The sequence below is a fragment of the Heterodontus francisci genome, chromosome 9 (genome assembly GCF_036365525.1).
Source record: "Heterodontus francisci isolate sHetFra1 chromosome 9, sHetFra1.hap1, whole genome shotgun sequence".
Classification (NCBI taxonomy): domain Eukaryota; kingdom Metazoa; phylum Chordata; class Chondrichthyes; order Heterodontiformes; family Heterodontidae; genus Heterodontus; species Heterodontus francisci.
The window spans coordinates 112,671,383-112,694,546 of record NC_090379.1 but is presented as its reverse complement, the minus strand read 5'-3'; the positions used below and the strand labels follow the sequence as shown (position 1 = coordinate 112,694,546).

At 45.9% G+C, this 23,164-nt stretch overlaps 1 protein-coding gene across 5 annotated transcripts in view; it reads right to left on the bottom strand.

Annotated features, from left to right (window-relative positions):
• Positions 1-23,164, bottom strand: part of ino80 (INO80 complex ATPase subunit) — a 253,031-nt gene that overhangs the window by 16,317 nt on the left and 213,550 nt on the right. For 2 of the 5 annotated variants that reach the window (XM_068039696.1, XM_068039698.1), the window contains exons 28-33: positions 20,568-20,662; positions 17,133-17,205; positions 16,032-16,190; positions 11,329-11,431; positions 5,175-5,263; positions 452-628 (exon numbers count right to left, since the gene is read on the bottom strand). In XM_068039696.1, coding sequence (XP_067895797.1) covers positions 452-628; positions 5,175-5,263; positions 11,329-11,431; positions 16,032-16,190; positions 17,133-17,205; positions 20,568-20,662 — 696 coding nt within the window. Of the gene's footprint in view, positions 1-451; positions 629-2,782; positions 2,923-5,174; positions 5,264-11,328; positions 11,432-16,031; positions 16,191-17,132; positions 17,206-20,567; positions 20,663-23,164 lie in introns of those variants that run through there. The other 3 variants (XM_068039697.1, XM_068039699.1, XM_068039700.1) reach the window with 2 other exon arrangements.

The following is a 23,164-nucleotide window of genomic DNA, read 5'->3' as shown; positions in this document are numbered from 1 at the left end:
GCTCACTCATGCCAACTCTGAATCCAGGGGGCATGCAGAAAAGGACTGAAGACATGTCTTCAATAACTTTCTCTCACTCGGTGTAGGAAGGGCCCTGATGTCAGCTGGGGGTGACAGGTGACCCCATGTGGTATAGATTGACTCTCCACACCCATGCAGCAGTGACTCCATTTCCTGCCCATGGTCTATTCCTGGAACTGTTTGGGACACAGTGCACTGGTCAACATGCCAGTCTTCTTGTTGACTACTCTGAAAGCAGGCCCAAACTCCAAAGGACATCCTGCTTTGCCATTTTCCCTGCCTGCATTCCTGTTACCTCTGTGATAAGGAACAGACAACACCAAATAATGTGAGCAAAACCCTTGCAATTGTGGCTGGCTTTAGATCTCAGGTCCCTGTGCTGATCTATGCTCAGCTCTTGCATTAGAGGCCCGGATGTGTGCTGTATTACCTCACTGTAAGGGCTGGGCATGGCCGAGTCCATACTGATGAAAGACTCCTCCCCATCCGCTGACATGTTTCCTGAGGACATGTTGGAGTTATCAGCTGATGCTAATGAGGGTGCCAACATAGTCCACCCCTCTTTCCTCCTCTTCACAGCATTCTCACCATCCTCCTTTTTCTTCTGCTGAAAACAAATACAACTCATTAAAAACCGTGGTCTTTTAACCCGTCCATAACCTCACAACACACAGCCACCAGTAATTAAAGCAATGCGGTACCCGTGAGCTGGTTAGACATTCGTACACCCATGAGACAAAAATTTCAATCCCTCGGCAGCTGCAACAAGAAACTGAAGCCTGGTTCACCAATTCTGGTTTGGTGCTGGGTACAGTTGCAAGCATGATCCCACAACCACAATCTGCCCCCCAAGACTTGCTACATATTCGCCCAATGTGGAGTTCCTGGGTAATGAATGGTGACTGGTGACTAGCTGATGTTCCGTGGCATTGCACATTGGGAGTCTGCAGGCGAACCAGGGTTAGAGGGCGGGGATAAGTAGTCCAGATGCAATTCAGTTACCATTTGGAAGTCATGCATTCTGTTCTCGAGTCCACATTCATAATGGAAACTACACGTGTATTTGTAATTATGCACTCTGGCAGCAGAAGTGATACTGCAGTGTCTGCATTGGTAGCAGAATGTAATTACAGCAAGGCAAGTGCACATAGACGGTTTCCATTACTAAATGTAGACTCAAGAAGAATTTATACTGGAAAAGTTGACAGGAACTCGCTGCTCACCAGGGTGGTGGAAGCAGAGACGATGAACCATGTCAAAAGGAAATTGGATAGGCACTTGAGGGAAATAAACTTACAGGGAAATGGGGATAAAGCGGAAGAACGATAGTGACAGGATTGCTCTACAGAGAGCCGGCAGGGACTCGATGGGTCGAATTGCCTCCTTCTGTGCTGTAATGACTTTGTGATATTGAAACTGTAAGGAAGTACATGCAGATGCTGCCAGTGACTTTTCCCAAACACCGGCACTCCCAAGTGCTCATGTTGCCCTAATTTATATACTTGGGTGAGGGAGAAAGGGAGCATTACTATCTAACCCATGCTGTACTTGACATGGGAGTCTTTGAGACAATTTAGGGGAAGCTTTACTCTGTATCTAACCTGTACTGTGCCTGTACTGGGAGTGTTAGATGGAACAGTGTAGAGGAAGCTTTACGCTGTTTCTAACCCAGACTGTGCCTGCATTGGGAGTGTTAGATGGGACAATGTAGAAGGAGCTTTACTCTGTAGCTAACCCATGCTATACCTGACCTGGGAGTCTCTGATGCTGCCATTGGATACCTGAAATCCTGCAGTACTGATATCCCTCACCTTGATAAGTACAAGAATATGATTTTTTTAACCTCAATTTGGGGTCTGAATTAGTGGAAGCTCTAATTAACTCTGGCTTGAACAGGACTCATACAGGGCAGCTGAGAATCAAGTGGCTAAGTTTTGAAGAAACATCTTTTCTTCCATTGTGTGTGCATGTGAGGGTGTCAGAATGTGTGCGAGTGCTTATGTATGAAAGAGCTTGTAAGATAATACACGTGCACGCGAGAGTGCAGGTGTGTGTACATGAACAAGTATGAGAGCGCGCGTGTACGTGTTTTTGTGCTGAGTATGTGCATGTGACTATGAATGTGTAAGCATGTGCACATGACTGTGTATGTGTGTTATCTACACCAGGTTTTCACCCTTTAACCGTAAGCTCATGAAGAATGAAGTTCTGCTGTGGCTGCAGGAATGAACAGGCATGTTGGTAACTCAATCAGCTGCAGTGATGAATAAATCAATGGCAAAGGATTACAGACATCATTAACTGCACTCACAGCTGCATGGGCTACAGACTGCTGCTCAGCATCGACACCTGCTGTCCCAAAAAGTATCTGTGGGGCACAGGATGGGGGGCAGGGGATGTGTGTAGTGTAGGGTTTTTTTTGTGCATCATGGGACCAGGTTTCAGGGTGGACCCAGCCCTGGTCTACAGGTGAGGAGCTGCAGGGAACGGCTTGGATCTCACCCCACGGATCACAACTGCAGCACAGCTATGATTCGCTGACCCACAGAATCTTCAAAGGATGACCAAATTAGCCAGCACCGCACATCCCCCCCCCAACATTCCCCGCACCACCACCCACCCCCCCCCCCCTCCAGGTTCAGGTGAATTGTTGTCTCAGGACAGAAGATGTTGAGGCAAAAAACACTGCAATGTTTAAGGATGAGTGGATAAGCATTTAAAGAACATGGGGACAGAGTGGGATCAGTTTTGGATTACTCACAGTTATCACAGACATCATGGGTCGAATGGCTTCCTTTTGTGTTGTCACTGTCTGTGGCTCCAGGCCAGGTTCTTTCCACAGGAACAGTGAAGGCCAACACTGTAGCCATCTCTCACACCTATTCAGCTGTGAGAACCTACCTGCAGACACAGGGGAGCAATAACATCTCCTGAACTGCAGTGCGTGCATGACATGGGGAGAAGAGGGACTGGACCACAATGCAGAAGTGTGTGAGACATGGGGCAGAACGAAGAACTGAACCAGTGGAGAAGTGAGAGAGATACGGGGAGAACAGAGGGACTTATCCAGTATGGGGAAGATTGCTCAATTTGATATTTCTACAGCTTTCCAACAAATGTACTTATGATTTCACTGGAGGTAGAAATTGAAGGAAAATCTTCCTGCCTTAGTTTAAAGATGTGACATGAAACAAGAAAGACCTTGTGTTGATTTAGTCCCTGATCTTGCCTCAGAATGTCCCAAAGTGCTTCAAAGCCAATGGATTCCTTTTGAAGTTGTCATGCAGGCCCCTACCTGCCAAGCATGAGGCATATTAATTTTGCCACATGGAAATTAAATTTCCAACTGTTGAAGTGAAGAAAGAACTTGCTTTAAAAAAAATTGGCAGATCTTGGCTGGAAGGACATTTGCATATTAATAGACAGTGTTTGGAAGGACAAAGCAGCATTCAACCTGACACACAGCCCACAATGGACCCTTGGCTGGAAGTACATTTGCATATTAACAGACAGCGTTTGGAAAGGACAAAGGACCATCCCCTAACCCATTCAACCCACAATGGACTTTTGACCACCAGACGTTAAAGGTGGGGGAGCTCACATTCCAGGTTGACTGCTAAGATAACTGAATACACAAACGAACATGGTCAAACCAGCTAGTCACATGACTAACCTGCTGGGTAATGAGTTTTTTTTGAATATGTGCTAACAGGTTGGGCAGAAAGCAGAATGCTTCTGGACTGAGATGATCTCTCCTGGCTGGTTTGCCACAGCCTCTCCTGTCTGCTTGCTCCAGTCTCTTTCTCACAAGCCTCTGAATCCACTGAAGACACATGAACCCCAAGAGAGAAAAGTCTCCTACAGCGAACAAGGTTTAAGAATAATACTGGGCCTCAACAAAATTCAAGATCTACCTACAATCAAGGACTCTACAGTGAGCTTGAAGACCCGTAACAACAACTCATCGAATATTGCCTCAAACTTTCCCAAATAATTTCTTCTGCTTTTTCCTGTCTCTTTTTGCATGTGTGTATCGTGTATGCATGCTAGCGTGGGCGCGTTGTGTATCTGTAGGTGTCAACCAAATTAGAGTTTAAGTTTAATAAAATTTCACCTTTCTTCTTTAAGCCTAAGAAAGCCTGTTTGCGCTGGTACCTTTGCCGTATAATTGGAAAGCAGTGAACAAGGATTCATCAAGAGGGAGCTAAAAACAGTGCGTTTAAAAATAAAACCCGGTTATAGTAAGACCAGGTGAAGGCTGAAAGGGAACCCTAGACCTCTTTCTCACCTGGTCGCAACAAAGTGCAGTCACTTTGTGCACAGCAAGAATCCGATAACAGATGAATGGCTTTTCATGGTGATGTTGGTTGAAAGGAATGTAGGCTGGAGTAACTCTCCCTGGTTCTTTATCGTGCACTTGAACAGGCACTGGGACCACAGACTAACATTCCCGCCAAATGACAGCACCTCACAATGTAGCACTCTCTCAGCACTACAATGGGGTAGAGAGGAACTTTTTAACCTGTGTCGCTGCCAGGCATGATTGAAATAGCTTTTGTATCATAGTGACAAAAAATGAAGCATCTCCACTCTTCAGGATGAAGGAATAAGTCAGGACATGCTCACCAGATCTCATTTACCTTCTTGGTTACAACTGACTGCCATTTAGATGAAAACATTGTTCAGGAAAAGGACGCAGCCATGTGAGTGACTGAGACTGTGTAGGGTGAGGAACAGGCCACGGATAGGAGGTGGCGACTACAGTGAGAGCAATCCAACTATCCCTCCACTCACAGACCATTCTTACAATCAGAAAATGGGACAGGGTGTGCCATCTGGTGCTTACATAGTGAACTGCTGAGGGGGCCCCACTAGTGACAACATGTGTCAGAAGCACATCAATATCTCCTGCCTTCTGCAGGAAGCCCGTGGGGAAAGGCACTCACTGCCCTTCTGTTCGAGATGGCCAAGTGTTTGGAGCCTGTGGGGGGAGGGATTTACTCCTGCTTTATCACTTCCTTCACATTCTCCTGTGCTATGGATCTAGGTATTAGAGTCATAGAGTTAGACAGCACAGAAACAAGCCCTTCGCCCCATTGTGTCTGTGCCGGCCATCAAGCACCTAACTATACTAGATATTCTAGATATTCTACCTTTTCTGCATATTTTTCTCGTTTCCTTTTTCGGTCTTTCACTTTGTTTGATTCTTCTTGTATTCTTTTTTCTTCCTGTCGCAGGCGCACTTTTCAGAGAGATGAACAGAGAAAGTATCAGTCAATCAAATACCCAGTAATCCCCAATCCCACTCATACAGTGGCCCATGGTCACACACTTGGAATTATTCTTGTTCAGTTTCAGGATCAGATACACTTTTAGTTTTCCCTCCCTGCTGAAGGCACTGTGGTACTCTTCAATGTTTATGTGCGAGAGAGATACTGACTGTTGGCAACGATTGTACTGTGGGGCATCATATACAAATATAATCAAACATGCACACTTTTGAGAAGGGCTATTGGATAATGATCAGGAACAGGATCATTTGCTGTATTTTTCCTCCCTAACCCAGGGCACTCAGGTAAACTGTAGCATCCTTGCTGATAACTGAGCACAGACTGGGAATGGGACTTGTGCTCAGTATCAGAGTAATGATGCCTCTGACCACTGAGTGATCAGGAGACCTTCAATAATTCACTGAAAATGTTGCTGCAATGTGTTGGCTCAGGAACAACATCAGTGATTTACATTTCCCATGTGATCTCCAGTATACCAGGAACAATCCCATGCGATTGAAATGGAATTTGCCTTATTCAGTCACTTATAGGACAATGTTTCAATGCAACTGGGGCCCATGCAGGTCAGGGCTCCACACCCGGGGCCCCGACCCCCACAGATCAGAGCTCCAAACCCACGGCCCCCACCCAGTGTGGGTCAGGGCTCCTCACCCCGTGCGGGTCAGGGCTTTACACCCCGGGCCCCCACCCCATGCGGGTCAGAGCTCCACACCTGGGGCCCCCACCCCCATGGGTCAGACGTCCACACCTGGGAATATCAGCTAGAATTTTGAACCCGAGTTCAGCTATTGGTACTTCACATCTGGAACTGCTGCCAGTTACAACTTGACATCTGGGGCCAGAGCCAATTAGTTTCCCACATCTGGGGCTAGTGTCGTTTAGCAGTCTACATCTGGGACTATTGCAAGTTGGAACTAGATAACTGAGGGAAGAAGTATCGAGAAAAATAAAAAAACAAAACAATTAGCTTTCTCGAAAAGAAGGAAAACATTGGATTACTAGCACGTCCAAAGTGTAAAAAAGATATTTCATTTTTAAAAACTTGCCAAACTATGCACAACATTGTGGGGCATTTAAACTAGTTTGGCTGGGGAGGGATGGGGACCCGAGGGTAGACTCAGTTGGGGCAAAATCAGAAATGAAAATAGAAGGCAGAAAATTAATTGATGAGTCTGGAAGTCAGAGGAAACAAAAAAAAAGCTTGGCGGTGCTTAACGGTATCTACTTCAATGCAAGGAGTAGAGCAAATAAAGCAGTGAGCTGAGGGCACTGACAAACACGTGGCTGTATGCTATCATAGTTATTACAGAAACATGGCTTAAGGAGGGACAGAAATGACAGCTCAATGTTCCTGGTTACAGGGTTTTCAGACGTGTTAGGGAGGGGGAATAAGAAAGGAGGGGCAGTAACAATTTTGGTCAAAGAAACAATATGTTGGAAGGTTCATCAAATGAGCCATATGGATCCAGCTAAGGAACAAAAAAAGGAGCAGTCTCATTGCTGGGAGTGTACTATAGATCCCTAAACAGTCAGAGGGAGATAGAAGAGCAGTTACGTAGGCAAATCTCTGAAGTGCAAAAACAATACGGCAGTAATCATAGAAAGTTTAAGGCACAGAAAGAGGCCACTTGGCCCATTGTGTCTGTGCCACCCAAAGAAACGATCCACCTATTCCAATCCCACCTTCCAGCATTTGGTCCATAGCCCTGCAGATTACGGCACCCAAGGTGCATATCCAGACTCCTTTTGAATGAGTTGAGGGTCTCAGCCTCAACTACCCATTTAGGCAGTTAGTTCCAGACCCCACACCACCTTCTGGGTCAAAAACATTTTCCTCATCTCTATAATTTTTCTACCAATCACTTTAAATCTATGCCCCCTGGTCACTGATCTCTCTGCTAAGTTGAGCAGACCCTTCAACTCCACTCTATCCAGACCCCTCAAAATTTCGTACATTTCAATCAGGTCTCTCCTCAGTCTTCTCTGTTCCAAGGAGAACAATCCCAGCCGATCCAATCTTTCCTCACAGCTGCATTTTTCCAATCCTGGCAACATCCTCATAAATCTCCTTTGTGCCCTCTCTAGTGCAATTACAACCTTTCTGTAATTAGGTGACCACAACGGCACACAGTACCCAAGTTGTGGCCTAACCAATGAGTTATACAGTCCCAACATAACCTCCCTGCTCTTGTATCATACACCTCGGCTAATAAAGGAAAGGATTCCATATGCCTTCTTAACCACCTTATCGACCTGTCCTTCTACCTTCAGGGATCTGTGGACCTTCAATCCAAGGTCCCTCACTTCCTCTGCACTTCTCAGTATTTTCCCATTAATCATGTATTCCTTTGCCTTGTTTGACCTCCCCAAATGCATCCTGGGGACAGTTTTAGTGCGAAAGGAATTGAGGGAGCAGAATTTTTGAGGTGCATTCAGGAGAACCTTTTTGGCCAGTATATAGCAAATCCAACAAGAGAGGGTGCAGTTTTAGCAAATGAAGATGGGCAGGTGGTAGGGGTGGCAATGGGAGAGCATTTTGGTGGTAGTGATCATAATTCAGTCAGTTTTAACATAATTATGGAAAAGGACAGAGATAGAACTGGAGTTAGAGTTCTCAATTGGGGCAAGGCCAATTTTACTAAGCTGAGGAGTGATTTAGTGTGGACTGGAAACAGCTACTTGAATGTAAATCAGTGTCAGAACAGTGGGAGGCATTCAAAGGGGAGATTCAAGGGGTTCAGAGTAAACATGCTCCCACAAAGAAAAAGGGTAGGACTGCCAAATTTAGAGCTCCATGGATGTCAAGGAGCTAGTAAGATAAGGCAGAAAAGGAAAGCTTATGTCTGACATCAAGAACTCAATACTACAGAAAGCCGAAAGGAGTGTAGGAAGTGGAGAGGTGAAATCAAAAAGCAAATTAGGAAAGCTAAAAGAGGCATTGAAAGAATAATGGCAAAATCAAGGTAAACCCAAAGATGTTTTATCAATACATTATGAGTAAGCGACTAACTAAGAAAAGAGTAGGGCCCATAAAAGACTAAAAATGTAACCTATTTGTAGGGGTGGAAGATGTTGGTCTTAATGAATACTTTGCGTCTGTCTTCATAGAAGAGGGGGACGTTGCAGATATTGCAGTTAGGGAAGAGGGGTATAAAGTATTGGATGTGATAAACAAAGGGAGAGAGGAAGTATTAATGGGATTAGCATCCTTGAAAGTTGATAAATCAACAGGGCTGGATGAAAAGTACCCCAGGCCGTTAAAAGAAGCAAGAGAGGAAATAGCGGAAGGGCTGACCATAATTTCCAGTCCTCACTGGATACAGGTGTGGCGCCGGAAGACTGGAGGACTGCTAACGTTGTACCTCTGTTTAAAAAGGGAGCGAGGGATAGATCGAGTAATTACAGGCCAGTCAATTGAACCACAGTAGTGGGTAAATTATTGGATTCAATTCTGTGAGACAGGATCAACTGTCACTCAGAAGGGCACAGATTAATTAAGGATAGTCAGCATGGGGAGTTGTTAAGGGAAAATCTTGTTCGACCAACTTGATCGAATTTTTTGAAGTAACAAGGAAGCTTGATGAAAGTAGTGCAGTTGATGTTGTCTACATGGATTTTAGCATGGCTTTTAACAAGGTCCCACATGGCAGACGGGTTTAAAAAATAAAAGCCCAAGGGATCCAGGGAAATGTAGCAAGGTGGATACAAAATTGGCTCAGTGGCAGGAAACAAAGGGCAATTGTTGACGGGTGTTTTTGTGACTGGAGGACTGTTTCCAGTGGCGTTGCACAGGGCTCAGTACTAGGTCCCCTGCTTTTAATGGCATATATTAACAATTTGGACATAAATGTAGGGGGCATGATCAAGAAGTTTGCAGACGACACAAAGATTGGCCATGTGGTAGATAGCGAGAAGGATAGATGTAGCCTGCAGGAAGATAGCCTGCAGGCGGCACAGTGGTTAGCACCGCAGCCTCACAGCTTCAGCAACCTGGGTTCAGTTCTGGGTACTGCCTGTGTGGAGTTTGCAAGTTCTCCCTGTGACTGTGTGGGTTTTTGCCAGGTGCTCCGGTTTCCTCCCACAGCCAAAGACTTGCAGGTTGATAGGTAAATTGGCCATTATAAATTGCCCCTAGTATAGGTAGGTGGTAGGGGAATATAGGGAAGGTGGGGATGTGGTAAGAGTATGGGATTAGTGTAGGATTAGTATAAATGGGTGGTTGATGGTTGGCACAGACTCGGTGGGCTGAAGGGCCTGTTTCAGTGCTGTATCTCTAAATAAAATAAAATAAAAATTTGTTGGGTGGGCAGAAAAGTGCAAATGGAGTTCAACCCGGAGAAGTGTGAGGTGATGCATTTGGGGAGGTCAAACAAGGCAAAGGAATACACCACGATTGATAGCAGAATACAGAGAGATGTAGAGGAAGTGAGGGAGTGAATGTCCCCTGAAGGTAGCAGGACAGGTTGCAAAGGTGGTTAAGAAGGCATATGAAATCCTTTCCTTTATTAGCTGAGGTATAGAATATAAGAGCAGGGAGGTTATGCTGGAACTGTATCAATCATTGGTTAGGCCACAACTTGAGTACTGTATGCAGTTCTGGACACCTCATTATAGAAAGGATGTAACTGTACTAGAGAGGGTACAGAGGAGATTTATGAGAATGTTGCTGGGACTGGAAAGATGCAGCTATGAGGAAAGATTGGATAGGCTGGGGTTGTTCTCCTTGGAACAGAGAAGGCTGAGGGGAGATCTGATTGAAATGTACAAAATAGAGGGGGGCCTGAATAGAGTGTTTGTGAAAGGCCGATTTACATTAGCGGAGAGGTCAGTGACTAGGGGGCATAGATAAAAAGTGAGTGGTAGAAAGATCACAGGGGAGTAGAGGAAATCTTTTTTGACCCAGAGGGTGGTGAGGTCTGGAACTCACTGCCTGAAAGGGTAGTAGAGGCAGAAACCCTTAAATCATTTAAAAAGGTGTAGGGGTATGTACCTCAAGTGCTGCAACCTGCAGGGCTTCGGACCAAATGCTGGAAGGTGGGATTAGACTGGGTGGCTCATTTTTTGGCTGGCGTAGACACGATGGGCCAAGTGACCTCTTTCTGTGCCGTAAACTTTCTATGATTCTAACATTTGTGTCTTTGCTACTTGATAATTAATTCAAATGGTGACTGACTGTCCCCCTCACAAAACACGCTGGACAGCACACGGCAGAGGATGAACAGAACCATTTCCTGTATCTCTAACCTTATGAACCCAGCAGCTTCTTGGTCAAGTCTTTTCACTAGCCAGTGTTACACCCAAGGCAAAATCACTGATGCTCTGATCTTCTTGGCTAACTAACCAGGAGTGCATTTGATCAGTGAGAAAATGTCAGCTGCTCACAGACATAGCGAATGGCCTTACATGCTGACCAGTGAGTGTGTAGCTCACTCATTTAGCTTCACAATTAGAGAGGGAAGTGATAAGAACACAGATCAGGAACAGCAAAACAGAAGCACATGAAAGGAAAACATCTGCCTCGACAGAAGGAAAGGTCTCATGCTTGATTCCCGATTTGTGTGAGATAAACATTTTTAGCTAATGGCAGTAGGGATGCTGCAACTGGCTCAAGCCCCTGGGGTTATTTTGTAAAAAATGCATCAGCTCTTTGTCTTTCAAACTGGCATCCAGTGATTCATGCCATGAGAGAGAGAGTATGCGTATATGAGTGAGTGACAGTGTGTGCGTGTGAGAGAACGAGTGTGAGTGTTTACGCATGAGAATGTGTATGTGTATGTGAGTGTGAGTGTGAGGGAAAGTATGTGTGTACACGTACGACTGTGAACTGCACTGGATTCATGATGCCCCACAGTCAAACAGCCTGTAAACACTCATTGCCAAGGCTCAAAATTGAAGAGTAGCCTTTTGGATGCCTAGTGTCCATCGAACTTCAGTGCCTCTAAGAGAGATGGCAACAGCCAACTGAGGAGCAAAGAACAAATCTACAGATGTATTAGAGCCACAGCATAGTCCTTACATTTCTTCTCCAGCTCCTCATCGTCCAGCAGCAGACTGACGACCTCCTTCGGTTTGAGTGTGTCAGGTTTGAAGTTTCCTCCAGAAATAACCATTCGCTGAATCTGTTTGACAAATAAAAATTACCACATATAGTCCGGGTCTTGACGAGCAATGTGATCCCGGTTGAATCTCAAATTATCTCATTCATCAGAACTGTCCAATGACTGAAAGCTCTTTGGATCTCAGACCTGCAGCTTTACTTGGATCCAGTGCTCAGATTCAGTTTCTCTGGAATGTTTACTTAAAAAGAACAAAAGGCTCCAGTAAGGTGGGCACTAATGGGGAAGGGTATTTGGTCAATCCTAACTCATCCACTGATTAAATGCCCAACTGTTTTCACATCCCACCGTCCAAATGGTTCCAATGATTCCAGGGTTTGTCCCTTTGCTACCCTATTCTACAGTGTTGGCAATCTGTGTGAAGAACTCGCTGATATGAGTTCAAAATTTTCCTTTCACTGGTTTCATCTCAACTCTCCTTGGGGTTGTATTGTAATTTAACTTGAAATACCTGTTCTTTTGATTAACTACTTTATATATCTCTGGAGGCCCCCTTTAAAACTAGAACTTCTCCACCTCCCTACATAGAACATAACAGCGCAGTACAGGCCCTTCAGCCCTCGATGTTGCGCTGACCTGTGAAACCATCTGACCTACACTATTCCATTTTCATCCATATGTCTATCCAATGACCACTTAAATGCCCTTAAAGTTGGCGAGTCTACTACTGTTGCAGGCAGGGCGTTCCACGCCCCTACTACTCTCTGAGTAAAGAAACTACCTCTGACATCTGTCCTATATCTATCACCCCTCAACTTAAAGCTATGTCCCCTCGTGTTTGCCATCACCATCCGAGGAAAAAGGCTCTCACTATCCACCCTGTCCAACCCTCTGATTATCTTATATGTCTCTATTAAGTCACCTCTCCTCCTCCTTCTCTCTAACGAAAACAACCTCAAGTCCCTCAGCCTTTCCTCGTAAGACCTTCCCTCCATACCAGGCAACATCCTAGTAAATCTCCTCTGCACCTTTTCCAAAGCTTCCACATCCTTCCTATAATGCGGTGACCAGAACTGCACGCAATACTCCATGTGCGGCCGCACCAGAGTTCTGTACAGCTGCAGCATGACCTCGTGGCTCCTAAACTCGATCTCCCTACTAATAAAAGCTAACACACCATATGGCTTCTTAACAGCTCTATTAACATCTCTTTCCTCCTTTAAGATACGCCTTAAAAATCTACCTTTTTGACCAAGCAAATCTGCCATCTGCCCTAATATCAACATATGTGGCTCAGTGCCAAATTAAGCTTTATTACACTCCTGTGAGGCGCCTTGGGACATTTTATTACTTTAAAGGTGATACATAAAGAGAAGTTATCGGTATAGAACTTGGTGCTGATTTTAATTAGTGAAATGGTGGGAGTTGGGGGATATCTCCTCTGCAAGAGTATACCTAATAACTGACATTGGATCCATTCATAAAGGAATGTGAAAGAACACTGGGCATTTCAGAGAAGCAGGCATGTCTTTTTACCTCTTCAACCAGGCTTCTAATCTAGACCAGAAGTCTCTATTGTCAACTGACTTAAAGGATCCCACATGAAATGGTTTGAACAGAGTCTCTGGGGAACGTTGGACTGTCAGTTTCACTCAGAGGTTAGAGAAGGGCTGGTGTTGGGAACTGCAGAGTAGAGGTAGCATTACAGACACTGCGTCAGAACTTCTCTTCCTGCTTCTGCACAGTTATTTCGAGTGTCCAAGGATCTATCCTTGGCCCTCTCCTATTTATCATCCACATGATGCCCTTTGGTGACATCATCCAAAAGCACATCGTTAAGTTTTCACATGTATGCTAACGTCACTCAGGTCCACCTCACCACTACTTCTCTCAACTCTTCCAGTGCTGCTAAATTATCAGACTGCTTATCTGACATCCAGTACTGGATGAGCAGAAATTTCCTCCAATTAAATATTGGGAACACTGAAGCCACTGTCTTCAGTCCCTGCTACAAACTCTGCTCCCTAGCTACCAACTCTATCCCTCCCCCATGACAACAGACTGAGATCAAACCAGGCTATTTGCAACCTTGGTGTGACATTAGAACCCGAGATGCACTTCCGACCTCATATTCACGTCATTACTAAGACCACCTATTTCCACCTCCAACATCGCCCAGTTTTGCTCCTGTCTCAGCTCATCTGCTGCTGAAACCCTCATTCATGCCTTCGTTACCTCTAGACTTGACTATTCCAATGCACTCCTGGCTGGTCTCCCACATTCTACTCTCCATAAACTTGAGGTCATCCAAAATTCTACTGCCCATGGCTTAACTTGCACCAAGTCCCGTTCTCCGATCTCCCCTGTGCTCTCTGATCTACACTGGCTCCCAGTCAAGCAACATCTTGATTTTAAAATTCTCATCCTTGTTTTCAAATCCATCTGTGGCCCCGCCCCTCCCTACCGCTCCACAACCCTCTCAGGTATCAGCTCCTCTAATTCTGGCCTCTTGTGCATCCCTGATTTTAATCGCTCCACCACTGGTGGCTGTGCCTTCAGTTACCTAGGCCCCAAGCTCTGGAATAACCTCCCCGCCTTGCTTTCCTCCTTAAAACCTACTTCTTTGAACAAGCTTTGGTCATCTGACCCAATATCTGCTTTTGTGCTCAATGTCATACTTGGTTTTATAAAGCTCCTGCAAAGTGCCTTGGGACGTTTTATGTTAAAGGAGCTATATAAATTTTGTTGCTGTTGGGTGCCAGTAAAAGAGAGAGAACACGAAGAGTCAAAAACCATGTTCTAAAAATAAATTACAGTACATTCTGCCTCTAACACACGACTGAATTTTTTCTTAAAGGTAGAATTAAAAATCCAGTGGATTCAGGAAGTGGTTTGTATACGAGAGGGTGCAGTGAATCCTGTGGGAAGGGAAGGGAGGAAAGGAAAGCAAGAATTGTGCAATTTCAGATAGTGCCCTCTCCTATGCATCATTTACAAGCTGAGAGAGAACAGATAACACTGAGACAATGGGCCACTTTAGTCATTACTGAAATGGCGTACCATGTGAAACTGCTGCCCTCCCACAGCCTAACCTCTGTGTAAATCTTTCACAAGCTGCCCACAAGAGCATTACACCTCTACCTCGGCAGAAAATGGAGACATTTTAATCATTCAGTCGCAGATTACTGGCTCACTGTTACCAGGATTCACTATACGTGCAGTAGTATCACTTTGCTCCCCCTGTACTGGAGGCTGAGAATTAAAGCTGCATCCCTGTTTGTGAAATACAAACTAGCCCTGTAAGAATCTGTGGAAAATAAGACATGAAGCACTTTCACAAGCCAACTGAACACAAGTAACTTCACTGCTTTTATGCAACACTTGCACTCTGGTTACTATGTTTGTGAGAGAGAGAGAGAGAGAGAGAGAGAGGCTGAGTAAATTGGAACTATAGTCTCTGGAGTTTAGAAGAATGAGGGGTTATCTCATTGAAAAATACAAGATTCTGAAGGGGCTTGACAGGGTAGACACCAGGGAATCTAGAACAAGGGGCACAGCCTCAGGATAAGGGGTTGATCACTTAGGACTAAGGCAAGGAGAAATTTCTTCACTCAGAGGGTTGTGAATCTTCAGAATTCTCTACTCCAGAGGGTTGTGGATACTCTACTGTTGAATATATTCAGGGAATCAAGGGATATAGGAAGCAGGCAGGAAAGGAGTTGAGGCAGAAGAATGGCAGAGCAGGTTCGAGGGGCCATATGGGCTACTCCTGTTCCTATTTCTTATGCTCTTGTGTTGTATATATTCCCCAATGCTTCCATCAGGGAACTCGGTGCTCATTTATTTTAGCTAACTCAGACATATTTTACCTCATTAAGGCCTGTAATGGAGTGTTCCAGTGGCTCACTGGCCAATCTGGTACTGAGTCATAGGGAGCAGGAAGATCCAAGTGTTTAGTCACCTTATGTTAGTGGGGCACTGCCATTGTTCTCAGAACCCCTGTGTTAGCTAGGGAGAAATCAGAAAGCTATATTTAAATTGTAATCAGAAGGTAGGTGAAAGTGAAGCACTTCTTGTTCAATGTTTCTGTTAAAACACACCATCAGAAACATTACCCTTTCTGTTTTACAGAGAATTTTAAACTTCCCAACTCAATGGTAACCTGCCATTTATTGACTTTCTTGGGACTTTATTAATGGGCAGAAGCCAGATCAACTCCATTCAATTTAATGGGGGGGGGGGGGGGGGGGGGGTTGGGGGGCGCACAACCTTGGGCTGGTCTAGGTCCTGGGCACCCCCATTCAATACCCTGGCCCCACACCTCGCCCTTTGCCCCTCACTACCCTGGAACCTGGTCCTGTTGCTGGTTACAGGAGGTCCAGGGTCTCTTGTTCAGTGCTCATCCTAGTCAGCAGGGCTGAGATCAGCAATATTGTTTTACAATTTTATTGTAAATCTCAATCAACCTCACCTTGCCTCAGTTGTGCTGAAGATCACATTGTGGCTCAGTGCAATTACATATTTAGAAATACTTATCTTGCCACGTGAGCACCCTCTGAAATATATACCATTTTACAGGGGCTCTCTCTTCCCAGGTTTTTGCCATTACAAAACTCGAAAGGGATACTAAGTGTGCCCTATGCATGCTTGTGTGGTACCGTACCTCGCTCTTCTCCTTGGCACGCTGCAGGATTCGCTCCTCTATCGTTCCCTTGCAGATGAGTCGATACACGGTTACTTGTTTGGTCTGTCCCAGCCTGTGAGCTCGATCCATAGCTTGCTGATCCACAGTTGGGTTCCAGTCGTTGTCGTAAAATATAACCTGCAACAACGGCAACCTTCAGGAGAGCTATCAAAGCACATTTACCCACCTTCTCTTGTGTTCAAAGCCCAGTGCCCTTCACAGGGCATTTAGCTCACACGCCATTTCTGCAGCACGATGACTTGTCTATAACAGTGCTAATCAGCAATTTCCTGGCTACCCAACAACTTACTCAAGGACCATCCTCAGGAATGCTAAACCATAAAGTTCGAGCATGCGATTCTCCCACACAGTGTTGTTAATGGGTCTGTGCCTAAGATCCCCCACAGAGTGTTGGGATGTTATCCAGTGTCAGAGATGTCCCCACAGAGTAACGGAGTAATGGAATGAGAGTTGGGGATGAGGAGGGGGAAGGTGGGCAGTCATTGCCTCTCAGAGATGGAACTTGAGCCTGAAACTGACTTCTTAGGGCAGGTACAGGGGCCAGATACGGAGTAAAGCTACACCTACATTGTCCCATCAAACACTCCCAGGGGAGGTACAGCACGGGTTAGACACAGTAGAAATCTCTTTACCCAGCTGCACCAATGTGCTTGAGCCCCAACCTCAGAAGAAATCCCTGTATGATCATTTTCTGTTTCCCACCCCAGCACCCTCCAGCCTCTGAGAGAAAACATAAATTTAGTGATGATTTAGGAATACATTTGTATGTGGGAAATACGTTGAGGTTGTTGAACATTAATGGAACATTCTTGAATGTAGTTTGTATTGGTGAGAAATGGAGCAAGGGAGGGAGTGTGAGAAATTTTAGGGTAGCTATCGAGGTAATCCAATATAAGGGAAGTCTCACATATTGAAAGAATATTTGTACTCAGTGCTTGAGGCAAGTACTTTGAAATCAGGTGCGTTAGAGACAGTCTGAAACTGTATCCCTACACATTTCAACATTCACTCTTTTACACTAGGGAAAAAAAGAGAACTAAAAATACTCTACTCTCTCACCGTATCAGCAGCTGTCAAGTTGATGCCAAGGCCACCAGCTCTGGTGCTGAGAAGGAAGACAAAGATATCTGTTCTGCAGGAAGGAAGAAACAGAAGCTATAAGTAAAATATTGAAAGGGTGATCTTTTATATAACCGTCCCAAGAGGCTGGGAGATGCAGAGAGTTAAGAGATTTAAATTTCCCTTTCACATTTTTTGGAGTCCAGAAGTTGGAGCAATAATGATGTTGCATCCTCAATTGCCTTCATTATGCTCTGTAAACATGACTGGTGCTGTCACTAGCATTTCAATGAAGTACAGCTCTGTATGAGACCTTCATACTGTGCAGACTTCAGCTGTGAGAAACACCCAGCAGCACAACTCTTGATTCTAAAGTGAGAATGTGGAATTCGCTGTCACAATGGAGTGGCTGAAGCGAACAACATGGATGCATTTAAAGAAAATATCAGATATGTACATGAGGGAGAAAGCAATATGCTGATATGGTGAAATTAAGTGGGAGGAGGCTCATATGAAACATAAATAGTGGCATGGACTTTTCAGTATTAAAACATGAAACTAGCCTGTGACAGCATTTGCAATATTTCCTCATGCACTTCTAATAGTGTGTAGCAAAGTACAAAGATACTGAGACAATCGCTACCGGACTGACGGGCTGTCCACTTCAAGCCACTTGGATGTTTAGTTGGAATGCCAAACATCCATTGGACTCTTGGACAGATGGCGACATCAAACACTGATAGGACTCAAGACTATGAATGGAAAGTGTTTAACTTATGACTAGACTATCACCATCCAACTGTGTGTCACTCAGCCTGTACAGTCCCACTACTCACTGAATACTCTCCAAACACAGTGGTACGACAATGCCTAATCTCCTGTTTCACAATGTTCTACACACTGCTGTTACGCTCAGAGTCTTAACCACTTGAACCTCAACAGTCATCGAGATTTAAGCCCATATTCCCATACACTGGAACTGTCAGTTTCCTCTCTGAAGGAACGCACACATGCTGGACTTGCCCGCCACTGTAGTGGGTTCCAGCTTAATTCACGGTACAATGACTGATGGAGGTCTTGACAATATCCAGAAAGCACAGATGAAGATAAACCTAGAACATTACGACAAAGATTGCACAAAAGCAAGATCAGAGGAAGTTAATGGGAAGTAAACTTAAAGAAATATATTTGGACAAACTTCTTTATTCAGTGTGACCATCGCCCCTGTACTTGCCGGCCTACATAGGCTCTTGGTCTGGCAACAGCTCAATATTAAAATTCTCATGCTTGTTTTCAAATCTCTCCATGGCTTCCTCCTCCCTATCTTTGTAATCTTCTGCAGCCCGACAACTCTCCAAGATCTCAGCACTCCTCTGGTCTCCTGCACAATCGCTTATTGGCAGCTATGTTTTCAGCTGCCTCAGTCCTTGACTTTGAAATTCCCTCCCTAAACCTCTCTGCCTCGCTCTCCTTTTTTAAGACGCTCCTTAAAACCTACCTCTATGATCCTCTGTTGTGGCTTCATGTCAAATGTCTATTGATAATACTCCAGTTATGCGCCTTGCAACGTTTTCCTTTTTTAAAAATTCGTTCAAGGGTTATGGGCTGTGCTGGCAAGGTGCAACATTTGTTATCAATCCCCAATTGCCCTTGAGAAGATGTGGTGAGCCACCTTGAATACAACTGAGGGGCTTGCTAGGCCATTTCAGAGGGCAGTTAAGAGTCAACCACATTGTTGTGGGTCTGGAGTCACATGTAAGGTAGACCAGGTAAGGACGGCATATTTCCTTTCTTAAAAGGACATCAGTGATCCAGGTGGGTTTTTATGACAATCTGGTAGTTTCCTGGTCACTGTCACTGATACTAGCTTTTTATTCCAGATTAATTTAATTGATTGAATTTAATTAACTAAATTTCCCAGCTGCTGTGCTGGGATTTGAGCTCATGTCACCAAATTATTATTAGTCCAGGCCTCTAGATTACTGGTCCAGTAACATAACCAATATGCTACTGTACCCCACCAAATTTTAAAGGAAAGTAGTTGGTGTTGAATAACACTGGCACATTACTACATTTTACCTTTCTCATCTCCTTGTGACCATCTCCCTGAAAGCAACCCTGATATAACCTCTAGTGTTAATGGGCTATCAGAGAGCCAGATCTAGCAAAGGCACAGGTGAGGAAAATGCACTGATTGCTCTAAGCTTGGGTGAAACATGCTGCTGGATTTCTCTCAGACAGTTGAAACAACATAACACTACTGGGAAAATAAACTAAAGCACAGCATTCAGCTGAGGTCCATGCAATCTGTGCGCTGGATCAGATTAGCCTTCAACAATAACCACAACCAGAGCCCTCAACGGATGATGCTTCCACTAAAGCTACCTCTATCCTTCAACATGCTGCCCCTCCCCTCACCATGATGCACACTTCCAGTCCCATCCTGAGATGTCCCATGAAGTTACTGCAGCTCCTCTTGCTCAATATTCATTCCTATCCACTCTCTCCATAGTGGGGCAGGGTTGTGGGGAGAGGCGTTACTGAGGATTTTGATGCAGAGCTGCAGCCTGCAGTTTCTATACCATGTACATGCTTCTGAACTCCAGGGGCAAGGGTCATACCCAGGGTCACTGGAAAATTGTGGCAAGGCGTGAAAAAAAGATTTTTTTCTAATTTCTTGCTGGTTCATGCCGTTACTCTTCGTCCTCCTTCAGTTCACGGAGCCAGACTTTGCTGAGTTACCACCTCTGCAACTTGGGAGGTGGGAGGGCATATGAATGGTGGTGAGCAGCAAGTTACAGAACAGTGTTAAAAGATTTTAACTAGGCCAGGGAGGAATTGGCATAACTGGCACCTAATCCAAACTAATAACAAGTCCACAATTTTCAGCAATCCTGTTCATGCCCAGGGCTTAAACTGACAGAATAGTCCAGTGATATCGTGGAACTGGGTTTGCAATAGATCCATGATAAAGTCTGGTGATAAACAGAATACTGGTTGTACCCGGTTAAAGAGGATTGATCTGCACAGAGAGCTGGCCAATGAGAACTGGTCTGACTGAAGTAGGTATTGGAGTTGGTGAAGAATAGTTATAAGAACTATGCTGATTAATCTTGAACTGCTCAAACAAACCTCAACTTGTGCATGAGCCTCTAATGAAAATGAACGAAAAATTTTCCAGAACAAAATACAAAGTGTAACCTGATTCTTGCTTGGTTTGGGCAATGGCGAGGTCTGATGTCGAAGATGGGTGAAAACTGAGGACATGTCCTGGGACAGTGCCCTTTATGGAATGTTAAGGGAAGATCATGCCAATATCCCTCTAGGTGAAGGTTAAACAAATAAGGAAGGGCTGAAAGTTGTTGCAATATTCTTGCGAAGCAGATGCAGGCTTCTTGCAGATGGACTGTGTGTTGCAGAGTGTCAATCACATACCTGCTCTGGAAGTCTGCCACCATGTCCCGTCTCTCAGAGATTTTTGAAGAACCATCCAGCCTCATGTAAGTGTGCTGTCTAAAAACCATGTACTCCTGGAATAGCAATAGAAATTAGGAGCAATAAGGAGAATACAGAATTCATAACTACTGACAGTCACAAGGTACACTGATACTGTGAGGCCTGTACTGCTGAAAATATAAGAGAGACAGACTAATACTGTAAGTAAATTGGGGTTGGGGGCATGGGCGTGCAGCTGCACAAACATGAAAGTGAAGGCAGGGGGTACTGGCATAGGGAAGTCCAGCTGGACATTAACCCGGGGAAGCGGAGCGGAGTCACCGCTGGACATTAACCCGGGGAAGCGGAGCGGAGTCACCGCTGGACATTAACCCAGGGAAGCGGAGCGGAGTCACCGCTGGACATTAACCCAGGGAAGCAGAGCAGAGTCACCGCTGGACATTAACCCGGGGAAGCAGAGCAGAGTCACCGCTGGACATTAACCCGGGGAAGCGGAGCAGAGTCACCGCTGGACATTAACCCGGGGAAGCAGAGCAGAGTCACCGCTGGACATTAACCCGGGGAAGCGGAGCAGAGTCACCGCTGGACATTAACCCGGGGAAGCAGAGCGGAGTCACCGCTGGACATTAACCCGGGGAAGCAGAGCAGAGTCACCGCTGGACATTAACTTGGGGAAGCGGAGCGGAGTCACCGCTGGACATTAACCCAGGGAAGCGGAGCGGAGTCACCGCTGGACATTAACCCGGGGAAGCGGAGCGGAGTCACCGCTGGACATTAACCCGGGGAAGCGGAGCGGAGTCACCGCTGGACATTAACCCGGGGAAGCGGAGCGGAGTCACCGCTGGACATTAACCCGGGGAAGCGGAGCGGAGTCACCGCTGGACATTAACCCGGGGAAGCGGAGCGGAGTCACCGCTGGACATTAACCCGGGGAAGCGGAGCGGAGTCACCGCTGGACATTAACCCGGGGAAGCGGAGCGGAGTCACCGCTGGACATTAACCCGGGGAAGCGGAGCGGAGTCACCGCTGGACATTAACCCGGGGAAGCGGAGCGGAGTCACCGCTGGACATTAACCCGGGGAAGCGGAGCGGAGTCACCGCTGGACATTAACCCGGGGAAGCGGAGCGGAGTCACCGCTGGACATTAACCCGGGGAAGCGGAGCGGAGTCACCGCTGGACATTAACCCGGGGAAGCGGAGCGGAGTCACCGCTGGACATTAACCCGGGGAAGCGGAGCAGAGTCACCGCTAGACATTAACCCGGGGAAGCGGAGCGGAGTCACCGCTGGACATTAACCCGGGGAAGCGGAGCGGAGTCACCGCTGGACATTAACCCGGGGAGGCAGAGCAGAGTCACCGCTGGACATTAACCCGGGGAAGCAGAGCAGAGTCACCGCTGGACATTAACCCGGGGAAGCAGAGCAGAGTCACCGCTGGACATTAACCCGGGGAAGCAGAGCAGAGTCACCGCTGGACATTAACCCGGGGAAGCAGAGCAGAGTCACCGCTGGACATTAACCCGGGGAAGCAGAGCAGAGTCACCGCTGGACATTAACCCGGGGAAGCAGAGCAGAGTCACCGCTGGACATTAACCCGGGGAAGCAGAGCAGAGTCACCGCTGGACATTAACCCGGGGAAGCAGAGCAGAGTCACCGCTGGACATTAACCCGGGGAAGCAGAGCAGAGTCACCGCTGGACATTAACCCGGGGAAGCAGAGGGAAATCACCACTGGACATTAACCCGGGGAAGCAGAGGGAAATCACCACTGGATGTTAATCAGGGTAAGCAGAGGGGAATCACCACTGGACATTAACCCGGGGAAGCAGAGGGGAGTCATTACATCACTGCACATTACCTAATCTAACAGAACAGAACCTGTAACAGAATGATCTAACTGAGTGTGCAGCATGTGCAGAAGTAACAATAATCAACAGCAGCCACTGGAGAATGGATTGTGCACTCATTTCCTGAAACTTAGCTGGGCTTGGTCAGACCTGCTTAAGTCATGCTGAACAAACCTCAGCCAAAATAGCTCCCAACAGGTGGACTATACTGAACCATTGTGCACATGCTGTAGAATTAATTCCGCAAGTACTATGGGCAGGGTTTACTCGTTCAGAGGATTGGGGTCCAGGCGCTGCTGCTGATTATATTCAGCTGGCACAACCCCTTCCACACAACTACAGCTATAATCTGCACATAGCCAGGACCTGAAAGACTTTCAACTTGCAGGAATAAACAGCCTTTCGAGGTGGTTTCCAGGCAATAGAATCGCAGGTTTTTTAGCCTTGTGCTCAGCTCCAGAATGCAGTGGAGGTTGTCAGTGGCAGGGTGGGGTGGGAAGGTAATGTAGCAAATAAAAGGGAGTAAGGCCAATTTTGCTGCAGAGAATGATTGCAAAGTGTAGTGGGTCATGGTTTAGAGAAAAGAGGCAAAGTTAAAATGTTTTAATTAAAATAGGCTAGAGAATGGGAAATGACAATAGAGGGAAATTGGATTGATTGTCAAAAAGCAAGTGTGAATGAAATACTGTACTATGTTGGAAACGTTTTAGTTTGATGGAGTTAATCAGAGC